The 20,704-nt window shown below is 37.9% G+C and overlaps 1 protein-coding gene across 1 annotated transcript in view; it reads left to right on the forward strand.

Annotated features, from left to right (window-relative positions):
• Positions 1-20,704, forward strand: part of Wdr49 (WD repeat domain 49) — a 106,853-nt gene that overhangs the window by 54,817 nt on the left and 31,332 nt on the right. Inside the window, exons 8-14 of the mRNA XM_038347937.2 lie at positions 2,593-2,757; positions 8,181-8,296; positions 12,598-12,728; positions 14,493-14,591; positions 16,192-16,353; positions 18,587-18,774; positions 19,839-20,036. Coding sequence (XP_038203865.2) covers positions 2,593-2,757; positions 8,181-8,296; positions 12,598-12,728; positions 14,493-14,591; positions 16,192-16,353; positions 18,587-18,774; positions 19,839-20,036 — 1,059 coding nt within the window. The remainder of the gene's footprint in view (positions 1-2,592; positions 2,758-8,180; positions 8,297-12,597; positions 12,729-14,492; positions 14,592-16,191; positions 16,354-18,586; positions 18,775-19,838; positions 20,037-20,704) is intronic.

Consider the following 20,704-nt stretch of genomic DNA (forward strand, 5'->3'; position numbering starts at 1 on the left):
CTAGCTGGCTCCGAGTGGTCTTCTTGCATCCCTTCTCTGTTCTCTGCTCTTCTGGTAGAGGTGTCTCTACCAACAACAGCCTCTGCAGCGGTCCTCTCCTTTTTAATAACTATGACTTTTCTCTCATTTGTTAACTCATGAACTTTTTTCTTTGACAATTTCATACATGTATATAATTAATACTCTCTAATCACTCTTGGTCTCACGCACTCTTTAAACTCCTGCCATACACTTTTATGCCTATATGTTCCTTTATTACATACATATCACTTTTGGTTTATTTTCTGACTCAGTCATTTTAAGCAGAATTGTCTGTGTTACCACAAGGTTGGAACTTTCCAGTGGATCCCTGGATCGGGCACACACTGAAGACAATGACTTCATCTCTTTTAGAATCTTTCAGTTGCCAATAGTTTATCAATGAGAGGTTGGGTCCCATGTGACTGCTTCCTTAATCTATGATCAACAATTGCTAGCCCCAGTCTTGTGAACATTCTGTTCAGACAATTACATTTGCTCTGAGATCATGTTTCCAATGACTATGTCCTAGTTGTATGTCCACTCCCACAAGCTAGAGTCCTCTGAGAGAAGGAAACTTAAATTGAAAAATAAACCATGCCTCCATAAGGTCATGCAATGGGAAAGCCTGTGTGGCATTTTCTTACTTAGTGATTGATGTAAGGGCTTGTGATCGTTTGCATAGGAATACCTCCCATGGGCTCATTGCCTAAATGCTCATCCCCAGTTAGTGGCATTGTTTGGGAATAATTGGAAATGTAGCCTTTTGGAGGGATGTTGTCACTGGGGGTGGGCTTTGAATCCATGTTTAAGTGTTTATTTTTTGTGAGAGTTGCTTTGGGGATGGTGTCTCTTCACAGCAATAGAGCAGTAACTAAGGGAGGGGCCGACCCCATTGTGGGCAGTGCCACCCCGAGGCTGTGGTCCTGAGTGATATAAGAAAGCAGACTGAAGAAGCCATGAGAAACAAGTCAGTGAGCAGCACTCCAGCCTCTGCTCCTGCCTCAGGTTCCTACCCTGACTTTTCTCTGTGATGTATTTGCAAACTATAAGGTAAAAGGAACTCAGTCCTCCCCAGGTTACTTTTGGTCATAGCCAGAGCAATAGAAACCCTAACAAAGACAATTAATTTCTTTGTCCCTTCACATGCATTGAATTTGGCCTTCACCGAATTTCTTAATGTTTTTCAATAAGAAGTCCTCATATCTTTTAAGTGAAATTTAAATATCATAGGATTCTGCAATGGATAAAGGTAGGCCACACTGTGCCACTCTCACCTTGAGTAGTAAGACTAGTTACAAAAGGTGGGAAGAAAAGAATTACCTGTCAAGAATCATTGGTAAAATCATGGACCTACTACTGCCTTCAAGTTCGCAAGTGATCACTAGGATAATAAGTGCGGTGGGCTGCCGTTTCCAGGCTCTTTTTTAAAGATCTCAGTTCCTCGTGCTTGTGTGACAAACTCTTTACAGACTGAACCATCCCTCTAGACTCTACATGGAGGTTTTAATCCATAGATCTAGAGTTTTTGAAAGTAGAAATTCATTATTAAAGTCCTTCTGCTACAGTCTGGATATTCAGCAAGTGCCTGTAGAATACATGCATGTGTTTATGATCACGGCCAGTGTTATCCTTACTAACATACATTAGATTCCCTCAGCACGTGTGATCTGAAATAAAAACTTTTCTCAATAAGTTTGCATTTATAGAATGACACTTAACATGTAAACAGTAGGGAAATACTTTGTCTTCTCAAAAGCAAGGTGTTACCCTAGTTAAATTACTGTTTACATGTTTATGTGCTTATAGATGTTGCATGTCTAGAGTGGAAAGATGTGGTTGACTTGCCCCTATCAAACACAAATTGTCTCATTCTTATCATATTTAATCTTCCTCCTAGCATTTGTTTTGTTGCTTTCTCTTGAGGTGTATATGTGTATGTGGATTTATATTTAACCTGTGCTCTTTGTTTTCAGTGATACATGAATAATTGAAAAAAACACACAGAAAGACACACACACACACACACACACACACGCACACACACACTCTGAGTAAAAAGAAAGAAAGGACTGATGGCATAACAAAGTAACAGGTCCAGTAACTTGTTGACTTTAACTACTTCCCAATGTGGCCTGAATTGCCTTGTTTTGTTAATGTTACATGGAAGTAGATCACAAATTAAAAGTTCCAATTTACTTAGTAAATAGTGTTGCAATAGCATAACTATGAGATTTGCCTTTCTTTAATAAATGTGAAAGATTTACGTGTTTATTGGCAGTGAGGTATTAAGTCAAGATGGCCTCTAGACAGCTGGGCTGAGCAGTGGTAAAGGAAACAGATAACTATCTGCTATAATAAAGAGAATCATGACTTCATTACTTCAGCTCTGGCCTACAAATTGAAATGTTATCAGCTTAACAAACAGAAGAAAAACACATTGCAAAAAATGTGTTTAACTGCTGAGGGATCTCAGCGGTGAAAATGCATAGTAAAGATAATTTTTTTTATTGAAATGGAAGTGGTTGATCCTGAAACTGTATTTAATTTCTCCACTTTGCTATTTTCCCCTAGGTAATCAGCTCTGATGTGGGGTCTACTGTTTCCTTCTGGATGATAGAAACCGGGCAGAAAATCAAACAGTTTTCTGGTTGTCATGGCAACGCAGAGATCAGCACCATGGCCTTGGATGCAAATGAGACCCGGCTTTTGACTGGCAGCACAGATGGGACTGTAAAGGTATGGACAAAATGAGACTTTTTCTACCCAGGTATGAGGAGGCTCCAAGGATATGTAGAGAGTCACAACTGAAGCTTTGCTTGCTGTTGCCTCTGTTGCCTCGGGAGAAGAAAGACAAGACCAGATAGCAGCTAAATAAACCAGCTGACAATGAAGCTGTAAGAATGATGAATAAATGAGTTTTCTGAATAAATTATTTGTAATAAAACAGCCAAGCGTACTTATTTCAGAAAGCCTCTTCTAGTGCATGATTACTTTTTGAAAATAAGAGGCTTGGATAATTTTCACATGCTTCGACTAACATCTCTCTTGTTTTCTTTATTCTAAATTTATGAAACGTGGGATAGGATAACATAATAAAGTTTTTAAACGGCAGTAATATACTTTTTTTTCAAAAAGATGAACACTTGAAAGTAAACATATTTAATGACTTGTATTTTTGTTATATGAACATAGGGAGGTGGTGAGATGGGATTAATAAAATTGTAATCATAATCATATTTCTTTTCCATCCTAAACTAAAAGTACGTTATTTCTTACAGTTTTCTTATTTTATTACTGCCATTTATTTATTCTGTGAGGAAGGAGATATTTTAATTTGCATCGTGATCAAATTTTCATGCTAAGGCAGATGCACGTACTAGAAATTGTTATGAGTGACACTTCTCACCTTGTGTCATGTAGAGAGCCATGCAGACAGTCATGGTAGTCTTTCATTGGTGACTCGTGACACTGTGAGGTAACAGAGAGTAGTTTCTTAAATAAACTACATGATTCCCAAAGCTGTCAATAACAGGGATAGAAAGATGTTAGACTACCTCCCAGGTAAATGAACCACTGGCATGGGATAGATAATGCATTCTGTTAAAGTGCAGGGGAGTCACAAAAAAGCTACCTGGGCATGTAGAGACACTACCCTACATTTCGGGGCAAAGTTCAGGGAAAACCCGGGGTGATAATTGTCACCATGAGAAGGGAGCTAGGGTGGATTTAGCATGAAAAATTCAGTTTATTAGTAGAATACGGCTATGCAAAGCTGGATCAGTGAGAAGAGGACTGGGAACTATTAAAGGAAAGGTCCTCGTTCACAGGAGATCTAATTCAGTCTGTAAAAGTCACTGGTCACCCCAGTCCTAACAGATGAAGAGAAACAAAAGAGCAACAACCAAAACTGGAGTGTTTCACAGGCAAAAGGAATCATCCAATGCCTCATTATCCAATCTTAAAGTGTGAAAACTGAGACAAGAATAAAACAAGGGCTAAAAGCCCATTTACCCCATATATAGAAGGAACTGGTTATGGAGTTCAGGGTAAGGTAGACCTTGTAGATACTGAAAAATGATCCATGATAAACACTTCCTAGAAAGAGGAATGGCCAGATCTTTTCAATATTTTTTTCATGGGAATTATTTTAGTGGAGCAGAGTTAAGAGTCTTGTCTAAGAGAAAGCAATACATCATGGATGCAGAGCCTAGAGGACCCTAGGTTCTCTGTATAAACCTGCACATTTTAGAGGTGGCTATGAGTCTCCTTGCTGAAGAGAAGGCTGAACAGTTGAGAAACATTTCTGCTCTTACGCAGATCTGAGTTCGGTTCCCAGTGCCCGCATTGTACAACTGCCTGGAACTTCTGCTCCAGGGCATCTTCTTCTGGCCTCCATTCCGTGGACCTCTGCATGCTTGTGCACGTCTACATGCAGAGACACACATATGCATACATTCATACTAAAATAAACCTTAAAATCTATTTAGTAGTATTCTTACTGAATTGTAAGATGTGTTTATTCCTACCACAGTCACACAACATAAGCTGAAGTCTGGCAACCTCTGCATTAGATGTGTAAATAAAGGTTAAGCTTATTTGGGCATGTTTTGTGAGGGAATAAAAATGAATGACAGTTTGCAACCCCATTTATGATCTCAAATCAGAAGTTGTATGATCAAGGTATTAACATTGTGTTCCACTTATGGTTTTGAAAGATCTGAAAACTAATTAATCTTTGAAGTAAAGTCTACACGCAGTCACTGCTCCCCTTTCCCCTTATGAGACCAGCACTGCTGCTTTCTTGTCTGTTTTTCTGTCCTCAAAGCTATTTTTGGCTAGATGACAGACCACTGTACATGCTGGTCTGCCGTTTCAGGGTTCCGCCCTGGATATTAGTTTATAAGGATAGTCTATATAATAATGATGTTTACTAAATTCTATAAAATGTTACCTTTGAAGCAGATACTGTTACAAAGCCCCCTTCCCCATAGCGATGCAAGAGGAAATCCATATTTTACATTTGAGGGTGCTAAAGCTCCAAGAGTTAAAGTGCTGTAGTCAAAGGTGTCCCAGTTGTTAGGGTTTTTGGGCAAGTCTAGAAATAGCAGATGACTCATCCTCTCTTTTGTGCACAAGGAGGGTGTTACTCAGGATGAAACAAGTACCGTGCACTTTATAAACGGGTGCTTTAACTACTGAACAATGCCGGCAGCATGATCCATTTCCTGGTGGTTCTATCATGTGATACAACTTAAGTCTGCTGCTAATTGGAATTATGTTGATTCAAAATTTTAAGGTTTATAAACAGCACTCTAGGATATGCTTAAAAACATTCTGAGAATGAGTCTATCTGTGAGAAAAGTTTACAGATGTTGAAATTTGAAGTCAAAGAGTGTAATGGTTTTAATTTTAATACACAGTGCCAATATTTGTCAAAATGTGCATAATATTTGTCAAAATGTTTCATCTTTGGGCTTCCTTTAATTGCCAGTGACCTACTGATTCCCTCTCTGTAAAAATGTATCTTTTGGCCCTGTCAATACCACAGTCCCTGAGTAGCAAGTCAAACCATTGTTAGATATACTTTAAGATTGGGTCTGGCAGATCAATCAGCAAAAGACAGGAGTATGCTTTAGACCCTGAATTAGATGTTTAATCCTTTATTCATCCTTGAGGAATATGGTGCCTATATCACATGTAAGGGAAGACAAACAAACAGACAGGATGGTAATCGATTCCAAAATATTCAATTCAACAGAACGCTGGAGGACACACACACACACACACACACACACACACACACACACACACACACACAAGACATTCCCCCCCACCCCCACAGAAGCAATCATGTGGTGAATTTTCCAGTAGTTACCAGTTGGGTGTCCTTAACACATTAAGTACCTTAACTGTCTACAGAGCAATTAGGTTAGAGTTCAGTTGACTGCTTCATAGATGGAAAGTTGTAAGGACGGATTGGGATCTATTCTATAATCCATGTGCTTTAAATCCTAAGAACCCCTCTTTGTGCCACACTTATTTGCAAGAGCATCTCACAGAAATCAAGAAAACACCTTATTATATTCACACATTTATTTAAATGATGCAGGAAAATAGACAGTTGGAAGAGTCTGGAGAAAGGCATGTGGGCAGGGTGGCGTCTTCCTCTTGCTGGGAAACATTGCACTTCCTCCTCTATCCACTGCTCATCTCTTTAGAAACTGTAACCCTGCTTCTTTGTTCCTATTGCTTCATTGCTTGGACATGACTAACTGCGTCTCTACTCACTGGTGAGCATCTACATTTTCAGTTTCTCTCCCACAGATACTGGGAGACCCTCATTCTCAAGTCTCCAAAGCTATGGTTTTGGTTTTTTTTTTTTTTTTTTTTTTTTTTTTTGTAACCAGTCCTAGTTAGGATGCTGCTGCCAAGGTCTGTTTCCATCTTGAGATAGAGTTTGACCATTCTATCACAACTGTAGTGTCTCCTGTTTGTCTGGATGACCAAATCTGTAAATGCCCATCCTCAGGGAGCTTTTTTCTAGTAAGAAATGATTTGGTAGTATTGATTTGGTAGTATTTTCAGTCCAGGCTGTTTTATTCTAGGTGAATTTTCATTTGTACAAGTTACAACTTTGATGGTTGATGTCTTATCCTTTTAGCATTTTTTTTCTATTGTTCCTAGGTAAAAAAAAATTTATCTCTTTAATGGCATTAATCTCTTCAACAATTATATTGCTTTTATCTCAAGTGCCATATCTGCAAATTTGAATTCACTCAAAATCATTTCTGCTCTGACCTTTTTCTCACATTGCTTTGCTCTACTTGCTGCTTTCTCACGGAGAACAAGAACAACGAGTAGTATCTGTGTCACTGCCTGAACGTTATCTTCTGTCAAACAAATTACTCCATTACTTTTTTTTTTTTATTGAAAAAGACTCTTTCCACACAATACATTCTGACCAAGGTTTTCGGTGCCTCATCTCCTTCCAGATCCTCCTCGCCTTTCCATCCTTTCACCTCCACACCTGTTTTCTATCTTTAGAAAATAAGCAAGCAAGCAAAGAACTAAACAAACCACAATGAAACAAATAAAGCACAGAGGAAACAGCAAAAAAACAAAGAAAAATCAGAAGAACATACCCATGCGGACTCACACACTGACACAGGAGGCTAGCCATTGCTTTGAACACTCAGCCCCACTCATGTTCGCAGAACACGATGAGAAGGTTTCAGATTCTTTGCCAAATTATAACATGAATATCTTCTAGCCCAGTTCTCACTGGGGTTCCTGTTCTCCTCTAGCAGCTCATGAGCCTGCCTTCTACTATGTACATTTCTCTCTCAGCATTTTTTTCTTTGTTTCTTTTTTATTTTTTTGAGACAGTATTTCTCTGTATACCCTGTAGCTTTGGAGCCTGTCCTGTAAGATCAGGCTGGCTTTGAACTCCAGAGATCCACCTGCCTTTGCCTCCCAAGTGCTGGGAGTAAAGGCGAGCCCCACCACTGCCCGGTTCTTCTCTCTGCATTTTTACCCTGCAAACCTCACAACAAGCCTATCAGTTCTTATGGCTTCTCGAGCACCAGCACGCTGCAGCCCCAAATTTATCCACACCTCTTTGGAAAACCAGTCCCAAAGGACCATTCCCATGTGATCAGTTTCATCACAGTGAGAGATCTGTTTCTTGGTACCAATTTTCTGTACTAGTCACTTTTCAAGTTGCTATGATAAAATACCTGGCAGAACCGACAGTTAAAAGGGTCTATTTTGGGTCATGGTTTAAGGTACAGTTCATCATGGTGGGGAAGCCTGAAGAGACTGGTCACACCAAAAGTGCAGGCAGAAAACAGACGGATAAGTGACAATGTATCATCCATTTTTTCCTTTTGTTCAGTCTGGGAATCTCAGCCCATGAGATGGACATTTAGAATGGGGTCTTTCCACGTGAGTTAATGTTCTCTGAAAACACCCTCAGAGTAAACACTCAGAGATTTGCCTCCTAAGTGATTTCAAACTTCACACAATAGACATTTGAGATAAACTAACATAGAATGTAAACACTCATGTTTAACAGACTTTCCCTGTTGCGCTGTTACTTCCCACACTGAAGATATTTTCATGTTCCCATCTCACTGCTGCTTTTCATTTTTCTCTGAAAGGTGTGGGACTTTAATGGATATTGTCACCACACCCTACATGCTGGGCAAGATGGAGTTGTGGACATTTCGCAGATCCTGGTTCTTAAGAAGACTATCCTGGTTGTGGGCTGGGAGAGGTATGATATTCTTATGTACAATGTCAGAAGTGAAAATGAGCATGTTTTTATCTGAATCAAAATACAAAAGGAGACGAAAGAAGTCTCATTTGCTTATGAGTCATTAACTTGTTGGTAGTCTAGGTGAGTTGGAACTGGATGCTTTGTGAATAAAACACCGCAAGATTATCCATCTCGGGTGACTAGGGGAGCCATTTTTGGGCTTTCTTTTGGGTTTTGAAATTTGAGTATTATTTTAAAAATTCCAGATAAATATGTAATATCGTTTCATGAGTTTTCAAGTCTCTCCTATATGGCAAATTCAGTAACTCTGACTGTTGTAATGGCCTCCTCAATTGCACAGGAAATCTTTTGTTTTTCTTCTGATACATTTTCATACCCTGCATCTCCAAAGGAATCCACATATCTTCCACAAACCAATTCTAAAGGCCTACGAACAACAGGCTAGGTTCATCACAGTGGGAGCCCTGCTCTTTGCTATAGGAGAGAAATGGCTCCCTGACACCTATGCCAGCACTTTCTCCAGACACTGGGGAAACGCACCTCACACAGCAAGCTCTGCCTTCCATGGGTGAGCTTCTTTCCTGCCATTGTTAGCAAAATTATTTTTGTTTTCTTTACTTTTCTTGAGAGAAAAAAAAGGGATCATGGATTCATGGATGACCATGTTTCTATGCCATTGTACAAACACCAGGAAAATTAAGTGTTTTGAGAATAACTCACTTAGAAATTTGATAATTCATAAAATATTGCTGTATTAGGTAACTTGCCTGATATTGTTTGTTATATAATCATAACTTTTATGGATGGCCTGAAAGTAGGCTTAAGACGTTTTTAAATCAGCAGTGTATGTTGGGTGATTCTCCTCAATCATAGGACAGACATTTTTTTCAGTCCTAAAATGATTATATGTGGATTGTTTTCAAGAGCAGTTTGATGATAAAGAAAACATAGTTCAAATAATTCTATTTGATATTAAAGACCAATTCAATCATCCTTAGCTGGAAGGACAAGGCTTTTTCACAGGCCTGGTAGCAATCCTTATTCATTACCAAGTTACGACTCTTCAGCAGGCTGGGGCTCAGAGGTCTACAGGTAGACCATGGTTATGACTAAATTGAAGTCTCTTATTCCATGGAAGGGTGAGGTTATGGTATCCAGTTGATCCAGTTTACACTCTAAACAGAAAAAATTAATTAAAACAAAATTCACAGACAGCATTTCTTTATATTTTTAGATAGTCATAGTTAAAAATTAGCCCCAAAGATAATATTTATGAATGCTTATAAAACAAAATTTAAAGTGTTTAATATGTTAAGTTATTGAAAAGTGGCCTAAAGAAACATTTTGTGCTTTGATATATGTTTGTAAGCTCTTAGTTACTTATCACAACTAAGAGAAGATTTAGGAAGAGTAAAATGAAAGAAAATTAGATTATTCTTTGTCTCCATTTTTTCCCATCTTTCTCAGAGTTGTCAGACTTGGATCGTTTATCTGTTGAATGCATTAAAGAATTATCAGTTATAGTATCCAATATTTATAGATATGGATTTCAAAAATCTGTTTCCCTAGAAGCATTTCATTAGGATGGAGCTTTTATGAACCAGATGGGGTCATTTCTAACTAGTAGGCTTTTAGCTCATAAAGTCAGACGACAACTGCTTGCTTATAGCTGAGAAAATATGGACTTGAAACCACTCAGCGTGGCTCAGTGATTAAAGAAGAAAAAGTAAAGATTGCCAATCATCTTATTGATTCTATAAAACCCAGAGAGAGCTTCTCAGGTTAAGCTGAAGCTTTAACTTCAGGCTCTGTCTAGATATAGAGATTGGTTTGATAATTACTCTCAGGATTGTGTAGAAATTGCTTTGATTGAATGAGGCACCTAAATACACTTGCTGGCTTATTTTGTTCATGGTGTTGTAAAGCGGTGGGTATTTTACATACATTATCTAATTTAATCGTTGCCTTCATCTTGGTAGGCAGGCAGTGTCTTCTAGAAGCCTCGAATCTCTGCCTTGAGCTGTCACCTTTATGCTCACTCATCTGCTTTCCTACCAGATATCTCTCACGGAATGCACTGCTCAGTCTCTTCTCTGACACCACTTTCCTCTCGGATTTTGAGATCTGCTTCATGGCCACAGGCATAGACCATCACCATTTTTATTGATTTTTCCTCCAATGCACAACCCAGCTGTCCTAAGGTTTTTTCATTTTATACCCTAAGTTTTGGATACCTGCACCTGTGAGTATTATAGCTGCATTCTTTAGAGCACCATGTCTGCATGGATGAAGGCTGTAGCACTTTAATTTGTCCCTTTCTGCTCATTTTCCAGTCTAAGCTTAATGACATCCTCTACACACCTTCAGGTCTTTATTTTTTCTACTATATCTAGAAATTCCTGTCCTGTTTGTAAAATGGTGTTAATATTTGTTTCTATTTCAATACTTGATCAGATATATTCTCTACTTTACATTCTTTTTCACAACTAGAGTGGAGGAAATATATTCTCCTCTTGTCGTTGTGCACATTATTCTTTTGTTCTTTGTTGAACCAAGGAATATTTATTACTAAGTTATGTGTATAGTATTCATAAATTATATGCATTCTATTAGCTATATATTCTAATATATGGCTAAGTAAAAAATACTCTTATGATATATATGTGATATTTCTTATATATATATAAATGATGAGCCTAATATATATGATATTCTAAATATATTTAAATGGTATGCCTAATTCTAATCACACATATATACAAACATACTTATTGAATAAGAAAATGGTAGACAAGAAAACTGGCCATCAGAGAAATAAATTAAACAAACCATTGCTTGTAAACAACAATAAATATAGACATTAAATTTTACTCTGTCTTTAGAACCGGGGGAGAAAAATATTACCTTTTTTCTGTATGAGGGAGAAAATTGAGGCTTGAAGAGGATATCAGACAAGGCAAGATTACAAACAAAATGTCCTTTGCAAACTGAAAGCAAGAATTTGAAGGAGGAAAAGGAGCTTCTTGTTCAAGAGTGTAGACCAACATTAGGTTTGACAAATAAGGGGCTGAAGATGCATGATGTCAGGGAGCAGGGAAGAATGGCAGTGAGGACTCAAGCTTTGGTAACAAATGGTCATTTGAAGGGAGGTTATAGCACTATTTTTAAAAACCCAGAGACAGAATTTGGGGTTCAACATGAAGGTCAGAAAAGCAAAACAGTCAGCCACTGGCTCTTAGCTCTATCTCAGTTCGAAATGGCGATCCTGCCTCCAGAAATACCTAGAATGAGACCGCCTGAGAGCTGTTTCTTCCTGTCTTATATTTCTCTGTAGTGTTGGAATTAAAGGCTTGCACCACCACTGCTTGGTTTCTATAGAAAACTAGTGTGGTACTGGGATTAAAGGTGTGTGCTACCACCGCCTGTTCTGGAAGGCTGACCAGGGTGGCTGTTTTACTCTCTGATCTTCTGGCAAGCTTCATTTATTAAAATACAAATGAAATATCACTTCAGAGTGTAGACATGAAAAGAAGGATAAATATTGGTTGTCAGCCAGAACTCGAGACAGTGGGTGGAAACTTGGCATTGCTGATTCCCCCATAAACTGTTATCTATGCTGCCTCATTCCCTCCCAGGTACCGGACTGTCTACTCTATCTTCTTCATGGTCTACACTCCAATTTGTCGGCAGTGCCTCAAGATCGACTTCTCTAAAACTGTTATGTCTCTATTTTCCAGATCTCATAGTTCCTGGGGATGGCATTTTTCAAACACTTTCTACAAACGGCAGCTTTTAGATACAGTGATTTCCAAGACTCTATGGTTACGGTAATTCTGGAAAATACCATAGGGAATGAATACATGTAAATATCCTACGAAGCAGCTTTGATGAAAGAAATCAAATTGATGTAACTTAAACTACATGGCAATATTTGTTCATAGACCTACTCTAGTTTTTTTTTATTATTGTCATAAAACTTAATAGTTTCATATGAGGAAATTTTTTCAGGTCTTGGAAGCAGATAATTAATCTGATAAATGAAGGTATCATTGGTTTTAATAGTCATGGAAGCACAATTAACCTTTATTTTCCACATTAAGCATTTACCAGAGATTTAATGTAAGAATTCTAAAGAAACTTCAGTGGGAAGCTTACTTTACTACGGATAGCACGTAGTGATAAAATTTTGGGTGGTAGAGTCTTTCAGACTGTTCAAATTGCACCATTCAAGTGGATAATGGCTACTCAATATCAGTGCCAATTTTAGATTTGCAGCTAAATTCTATATCATTTTACAGAGCAGTTACTGTGTTTCGACCCCAGAACTTCAATCAGTTTTCCATCCAGTCTGAAGAATGGAAAGGAGGAATCCATCACCAAGATGACATCTTGTGTGCTGCCTTTTTACCCCCACAAACTCTTGCTACAGGTGAATTGAGCCTTCACTGGACAATGGACAAGAGAGACTTTGTTGGCTTTGAGTAAATTAAAAAAAAGACTTTTCTCAACTGAAAAGGGATTTGATTTCCCAACGAAGCAGTCATGCAGTTCCTTTCAGTCCTTATTTTTATGGTAGTGAGGACCACCAGCTTCCATGGCTGTATCTGCGGTTTCACACACTGGCTCTGCTACTTAGCTACTGGATGATATCGTGACTTATTTATTTATTTATTTATTTATTTTTGGTTTTTCGAGACAGGGTTTCTCTGTAGCTTTAGAGCCTGTCCTGGAACTAGCTCTTGTAGACCAGGCTGGTCTCGAACTCACAGAGATCCGCCTGCCTCTGCCTCCCGAGTGCTGGGATTAAAGGCGTGCACCACCGCCGCCCGGCATCGTGACTTATTTAAATGTTAATTCATAGTTCTCTTGGCTAAGAATAGTTTTGTGTGCATTATTATGTTAAGGTACAGAGAACCAGTATAATATTTTAACATAGTGCTTGACATAGAACAAATTTATTAGTGAACACTAACTTTGATTATACTGTTTACTTTTCAAGAGCAGTAATAGAGCTTTTGGGTAAGAATCATACTTTGGTAGCACCCAAATACTTCTAATTTAGAATATCTTGACTCTCTTCATTATCTGTCTTCGATGACATGTTATCTCTTCTTCATAACTTTGAAAAATTAACTCTTTGGCATAATCTAGCTCTTAATTTATTCTAATACCATCAGGTGTACAGGGAAAATGTTCTTCCAAGCACTTTGTTCATAATGCATTTTGAATCATAGTGAATAATAGTAGATCTATCACGGGGAGCTGAAATCCATCCCCTTACCTAATAGTTTGTGCACTAAGTCGATTGCTTTGTCCAGAACAGTATAAAACTTGATATGACTTTTTTCCCTTCCCCAAATCTTAGGAGTGACTATATATATATATATATATATATATATATATATATATATGTTTCACCCTAACTCAGCTGTCCTTTGTGCTCCTTACTTGACATTGTGCCTCTGCTCAGTAGTGGACTGTCCTCAATGTCCACTGAGTGTGCCCTTTGAACACTGACTGCTGTGTGACTTCTCCACAGTACAGGCTTGGTCATAATTTTTTCTGTTTGAGCTTTTCTCTCATTCTTTTGAAAACAAAACAAAAGAGGAACAGATGACTTTCTGTTGGGAGAATTTTAGAATCAGAGAAAGCATTTCACAAAGAACTTAGCTGAAATAAAAGCAAAGCACTCTCTTTGTGCACACACAAATAGTGTAGGAACAGAACTATAAAAGTGATTCACACTTTCTCAATACCTGCCTATTTGTTTAACACCACTTAAATACTTTTCATTCTTAAAATAAGCCCATAATATAAGTACAATTGTTTACCCAGTTTTATAGGTGAAGATATTTTGGAATCAGGATGAGTCAATATCATGTGTATTATTATTGGCAGGACCTGGTCTCAGACTCAAGTACTTTAACCTCAGAGCCTTTGTTCAGAATGATTTATTAAAATAAGATAGCTATATGGCTTATATCCACCAAATAAATGGGTTACTTTATAAGTATTGAAATTCCACAGTTAATAAAGTATTAGTTATCATTATTATTCATATCTCCAAATATAAAATACCTACTATTTATAAAATTTTATATAATACACATTGATGATGGCTTCCTTTTATTTCTCCTTGCATATTTCTATAAAATCACCTGGTCCTTTATGTTCTTTGCCCTGGCTCCAACAGGGAGCTATGATGGAGAAATTGTTCTGTGGAATAGCAGCACAGAAAATGCTCACCATGTCCTTCACCCTGATTATCAGAGGCAGCTAATATCTAAATTAGGTGAGTGCAAGTTTGAAACTGAAATCTTATGTTGAGCTATAGTACAGTAGGCCTGTCTGTTAATGCATGCGTCTGATACTGTGGACACCTGATTAATAGGTGACAGACTGTAAGCTCCAAGCATTAGAGATAGTGAAACCATATCACACTAAGAAGAACCTTGAGACTAACTTGACTTTGCAAATTATACGTGGCATTCCAGTTTTCTCTTTATGCTATGTCAGCATTTCTGTGTTATTGATAGCAGGGGGAGAACTCTCATTTTTATCTAGTTTAGCTTTAACCAATAAAACTTGCAGGATTGCCTTTGAGGGACTTTGGGTATCGCTTGGTAGGAAAATGGTAACTGTACTCACTTGATTGGCTTTTCAGCCTCGGTTTGAAGCTGATAATAAATATTATGCCACCTGGATATCATAAATTATTCCTTACTTTGGAAACATGAGAGGAGCATTAGACAGGAGTATATTATATTTTATAGCAGTTAGCCAAGCACATGAATATTTTATGCTTAAGTTAAGTGTCACCACGATTGTCTTAAATGTTTTATCTTAGTTTCTGAGGAAGCTAAAGTGTTTTCTTTAGATGAATTTCTTTAGATAATGGTTATTTCTTTTCCTATTATCAAACCAGTTCCTATTGTCTCACTTGGGTAAGCTCATAGAGAATAAAATTTGAAGTACTGGGCCCTAGAGGTAGTATTTGTGTGTGTGTGTGTGTGTGTGTGTGTGTGTGTGTGTGTGTGTGTGTGTGTGAAAAACTGAAGAGTGAATTATTGGGAGTAAGACAACCAATTTAAGAATTTAAGATTTTGAGGGATTATTTGGTTGCAGACACAAAGCTTTGACTTGCTTTATGTACAAAAACACAACTATAAAGATTAATCTCAAAATTCCAAGGGGATAGTGTAATTCTGCCTCTGTTTCTCCCTTTGCCTTCAAGAGAGTACCATCTATATTTAAAGCATCCTAACTGTGGCTATGACTAAATACATAGAGAAGTAAGACAGAAAAAGTAGCAGTACTTGTATTGGTCATTTTCCTATTTCTGCAATAAAGTACCAGGCCAAAGACAATTTGTAGAAGAAACAGATTATTTACATTTATGGTTCTAGAGGAGTAAAGCAATAATAGCAAAGTGGAGGCATGCTGATGGGAACACGAACCTCTTAAACTGCACACATGAAACAGAAAGTGAACTGGAGATAAGTAGACAAAGCTATTGTGGCTAGTGAGCCCCTGGGATCCACCTGTCTTCATCTCCCCACCAGCACTGGAACACAAGTGTGTACGGTATTGCCCTTTGTTTTTAAGTGGGTTTTGCAGGTGGAACTCAGGTGTTCCTACCTGTGTGGTAAGCACTTTACCTACTGACTTATGCATATGCAAAGCAAAAACGAAATCAAAAAACTTTTCTGTTGAGGTTGTAGAAGAGAATAGTAAGAGCCTTGATAGGAACTGACTCAATACACATTGTGAGACTTGGTGGCCTCATCTCACCCAAGGCCTGGATGGGAGAGACTCTGTTGTTGTTTAAGCTTTCTGGTTTGACGACAAGACAGTTCTCTTCACCAATATCCCTGTCCTTTCCTTCATCACAGACCCAGAAGCCCAAAAACTTAATGCCAAGAGAAGTTGCCCAGCACAATGTCTGGCAGAGCAGGCCACTCAGGCTGCCAAAAAAGTTGTGATTGACACAGAAGGTAACAATGCTGTTACGAAGCTTTGCTTCCTTGAAGGAAGAAGAAACAATGCAGCAACAGGTAAAATATATGTGTATATATGCCTTTTGGTATTTGAGAAAGGGAGCAATAAAGGGTTTCATTATCTGGGTCTTAAAAAACTTGTGTAGCCATGTAGCCTGCCCTGGTTCATGAAAGGATGGGGACATCTGGACAGGAAGCTTATTATGGGGAGAGTGGTGAATGGATCTGCCTAATAATTTACCTGTTGTCAATTTTGAGATGAGGTCAAGAAAAATTCCAGCAATTCTTTCATATGGCAGACAACTGATATTGGTGTTTCAGTCATGATACGCAGGTGGGAGGGCAGAGGAATAGATAGATCGCATGAGTCAATGTGTGTGTCAACGCGTATCAAAGTACCTGTTACTGCACTGACAAGGTTTGAGATTGGACTCAATGGGAAGGTTTGAATTGACTGCATATCCTACTTTAAGTACTGCCTGGTTTACATATTGAACATTGTTTGAGTGTCTTTGCTATTTGAATTGTACTTCCTACAATAGATCAGAGTCTCATTTGAATTTTTTGTGAAGAGAGATACCAGCATTGGTGCTACCCTGTGACTTTTTGTGGTGAGCTACTAGTTTATAGACAAGATAACAATATGCCTACTTTTGTGTCATGATTTGGATACAGCTACGTCTTGCTCCACAAAATCTAATGTAGAGAAGATTCATTGAACATTCAACTAAATTATAATTTGATGTTGAAGACCATCCTTGACTAAAGTCACACATTCCAGAGTAGGAGCAAGATGATTAGAACTATAGCCAAAAGGAAGAGAGATATGAGAGAAATAAGAGAAAGAACACAGAACAGCATCTGGAGGGGAATATAGTGAATACTGAATTCACACATGTTTAATGTAATTTCTATGTGCTTATATACTTCACTTTAAAAGGGGCGGGGAGAAGCAACAGACTTCATTAACTTGATATACAGAATAGACTTGAATTCTCTGACCTTTGGTCCAGGTGAAGCTGATCACCCTCTATACCCAAAATACTAATTAACCACACCCTCTGTCAGAATCCCTTGTTTGCAGCCACATTTGTTGTCAACAACTTTGAAAGAGCAAAAATAAACTCAAACCCACTGACCTCCAATCACATCTGTGGGCCCTCACGGTTTGAGAAATATTTTCATTTGTTTATGAAAATTTTGGGATCTGGACATGAACATTACATGTTTAGATAAAGAAATGAGCATATCTGAGCCATATTTTGTATAATCACTTTTCTACATTGAATTTGCTAATGAAAAACCTGCATGGTATCTATATAAAAAATCATCATCAATAAACTTTTGTTTAAAAAACCTTATGCAATATTTAAGATGAATTTGAAATTTATTACAAAACTATTTCTTAAAACATACTTGTCCTCACATTATGAAACAGTACCCTAAAATTACTTTCAATTCCTCATAGCTAATTCTTCTTAATATTAGGTTTCTGGTGCTTCTACTGAAAAAGACAAGCCATCACTTTCACCCTAACTCCGCGGTTAATTGCCAGAACAATTATGTAACAAAGGGAAAATGATCTACAGATTTATCTAATAATAAATTTGCCACAGAGGAATACTTTCGGAAAACATTTTTATGTAAATGGAAAGTATAAAAGGCTAATTCCAGACCTATTAACAGCAACAGACGGGTTCCACAAGGGCTCATAATAAAATTCCTGATGAAACATTTTAAAATGAGCTCATAAAAAGAATCCATGAGTTGCTGCTCAGTAGAGAATCCATATCTGTGCAGACATGAGTGCATGCCTGCATCTAGACCTCATACGAGGGTTGTTGCCTCGTGTGCACATGTCCAGTGGCTTACCAGGGATAATAAGTTTTATATTTTCATACACCTATATATGAAAATATATTCATATCTATTTTATATTTTCAGGATAGTACTATAATGTTTAAATTAATAATTTATAAATTCATCAAATAAGTCAATTATTTTTATCTGAGTTTAATGCAAATAATATCAATGTAAAATGAATGAGTAAAAGAAAACCAAACAGAAGAATATTATTTATAACCTGTGTTATAAACGTTCCACACAAATTCTTCGTAATGTTACAGCAAGGGTAACATAGAATAATTGCCATCATATAATGTAGAGAATCAGAAATGGTGCTCAGTCTAGTGTGCAATGCTACTGACCTCTCCACTCTCGTACGCTTCCAATAGGAGGCACTTTGGGTTTCCTGAGTTTATTTTTCTAATTTGTTTCCCCTATGCAACAGGAGGTGCTAACCTGGTGTCATGTGGAGCATCTGGTTACGTCAGGTTCTGGGATATATTTAAGAAAGAACTCTTGGCTGAATTTTTGGCTCATGCTGGAGTTGGATCCATTATTATGTCTACTGATAAACACAATCAGTACCTTGCCACTGGAGATCCTGATGGATGGTTGAAAATCTGGAACATAGAGGTAAACGGAAAATGTTCTCACAGCACCATTATTATTTTAAGCACAATATTTGATAAAAAAATAAGTATTTGGCTGAGTGATAGCTTTTCTATTTCCTAGATAAAGGGAGAAATGTTCCGTCAAAAGTATTTTAAAGAACCCATTTGCCTGGCAGTGCTGGCGCATGTCTTTAATCTCAGAACTTGGGAGGCAGAGGCAGGCAGATCTCTGTGAGCTCGAGGCCAGCCTGGTCTACAGAGTGAGTTCCAGGATAGCCAGGACTACATGGAAAAAGCCCTGTCTCAAAAAAACAAACAAACAAACAAACAAAAGTTGAAACTATTTGCATATTTTTCGCATAGATTTGTTTTCAAGTAATTTTCTCTCCCTCCCTCCCTCCCTCCCTCCCTCCCTCCCTCCCTCCCTCCCTCCCTCCCTCCCTCTGTGTGTGTGTGTGTGTGTGTCTTACACACAAACAAAAACAAAACAGATTTTTATCAGTGCTGAAACTTATTAATATCCAGCCATGCCAGTTGTCCATGGTAGGAGTACAGTCTTGTCAGTACTCACTGTAGCACTGATCGGACATAAACAGTAGGAAAAATCTTAGGTGAAAATATTCTAAATTCCATCTAGTGTGCTGGTCCTTCATTTACTGTTATCAATGTCCTGTGTTAGTTGATGTAGCAACTATTTACCTGCTCCTAAGGGAGAGAAAGGGAGGGGAGCAGAGAAAAGTGTATAGCTTAATAAAATCAATTAACAATCGTAAGATGATGTACCATATGGTGTCTCCATGTCATCAAGCTCTCCTCTATCAGATACTAATCACCCTCTTTTCCTCCTATTCTTTCTTTTCCCAAGTTGCTCATTTCAGTGGCCAGACTCTTGTCAACATTAATATAGCTGTTTCTAAGCTTTGTCATCATGAGCTTCTCTTGAAGAAAGATCATAAGTTATTATTTATAAATGCATCCTCCCATTTTCATATCAGGCTTCTTAAAGATTGATATTAATTTACAAATCATCTATTTATTATTTAATTATGTGGATTTTTAAATTTTGGGGTATTTCTTTCCATTCAGGACTATTGTACCAATTCTACTGGGAACAAAATCACCCAGCCTCCAACCTTGCTCAGATCATTTCAACCCCATGAGGACCAGATAAGTTCTTTGCAGATGTGTGAGTCACGTGGTCACCTGGTTATCATTTCCTCCTCTGCGGATTGCAGTGTCTGTGTGACTGGGCTTTGTGATGCTCCTGCCTTGGTCTTTGGTCAGGTACGCACATTCCTTCTCTGTTATTCTAGAATTTACGTGGCAGTTAGTGTAAATCTCTGCTTATTTCTATGGGAGTCTCCTCTATTGTCTATAGTTTACTGGTTATGGATGGACTGATGTGAATGCTACAGGTGTTCCTCTATAATCACTTTCCCTGATTACCAACTGCAACCAGCCCCATGAGGGGGAGGGCACATGCTTTTATACCTAGTCTGTTCTGTTACATGCCATGAGGAAGGAGAAAGCATTAATGAATTCCAAAGGTTTTAAAAATTCACCACATAACAGGGTCCCTGATGAATCAGGATTACAGGACAGGGACCCGGGAGTCTTGTTTTTTTTTTTTTTTTTCTTTTTCTGACAGTCCCAAGCAGGAGCAAAAGTGGGGTTTATAAGAACAAAAATTACAAACATTTGTTGCCAAGTTACAGTTATAAATTTCACCAATCAGAAGTCAAGATTAGTGATTTTTTTCCTTGTGTTTTCTATCATTGTCAACCAACATACGTTGCAAGCCTTAAAGTCCAACCAATCAGAATCATTTGTTCTTTATGCTGTTAGGAACAACCATAATGTTTCTAAAGAACTAAAGATGAATAATGACTGTTTCTATGATACAGGAATGAGGTTGCTCAACCGTTGGAAAGTTCTAAGCTCCCCTAGGTCTT

The sequence above is a fragment of the Arvicola amphibius genome, chromosome 11 (assembly GCF_903992535.2).
Source record: "Arvicola amphibius chromosome 11, mArvAmp1.2, whole genome shotgun sequence".
NCBI lineage: Eukaryota > Metazoa > Chordata > Mammalia > Rodentia > Cricetidae > Arvicola > Arvicola amphibius.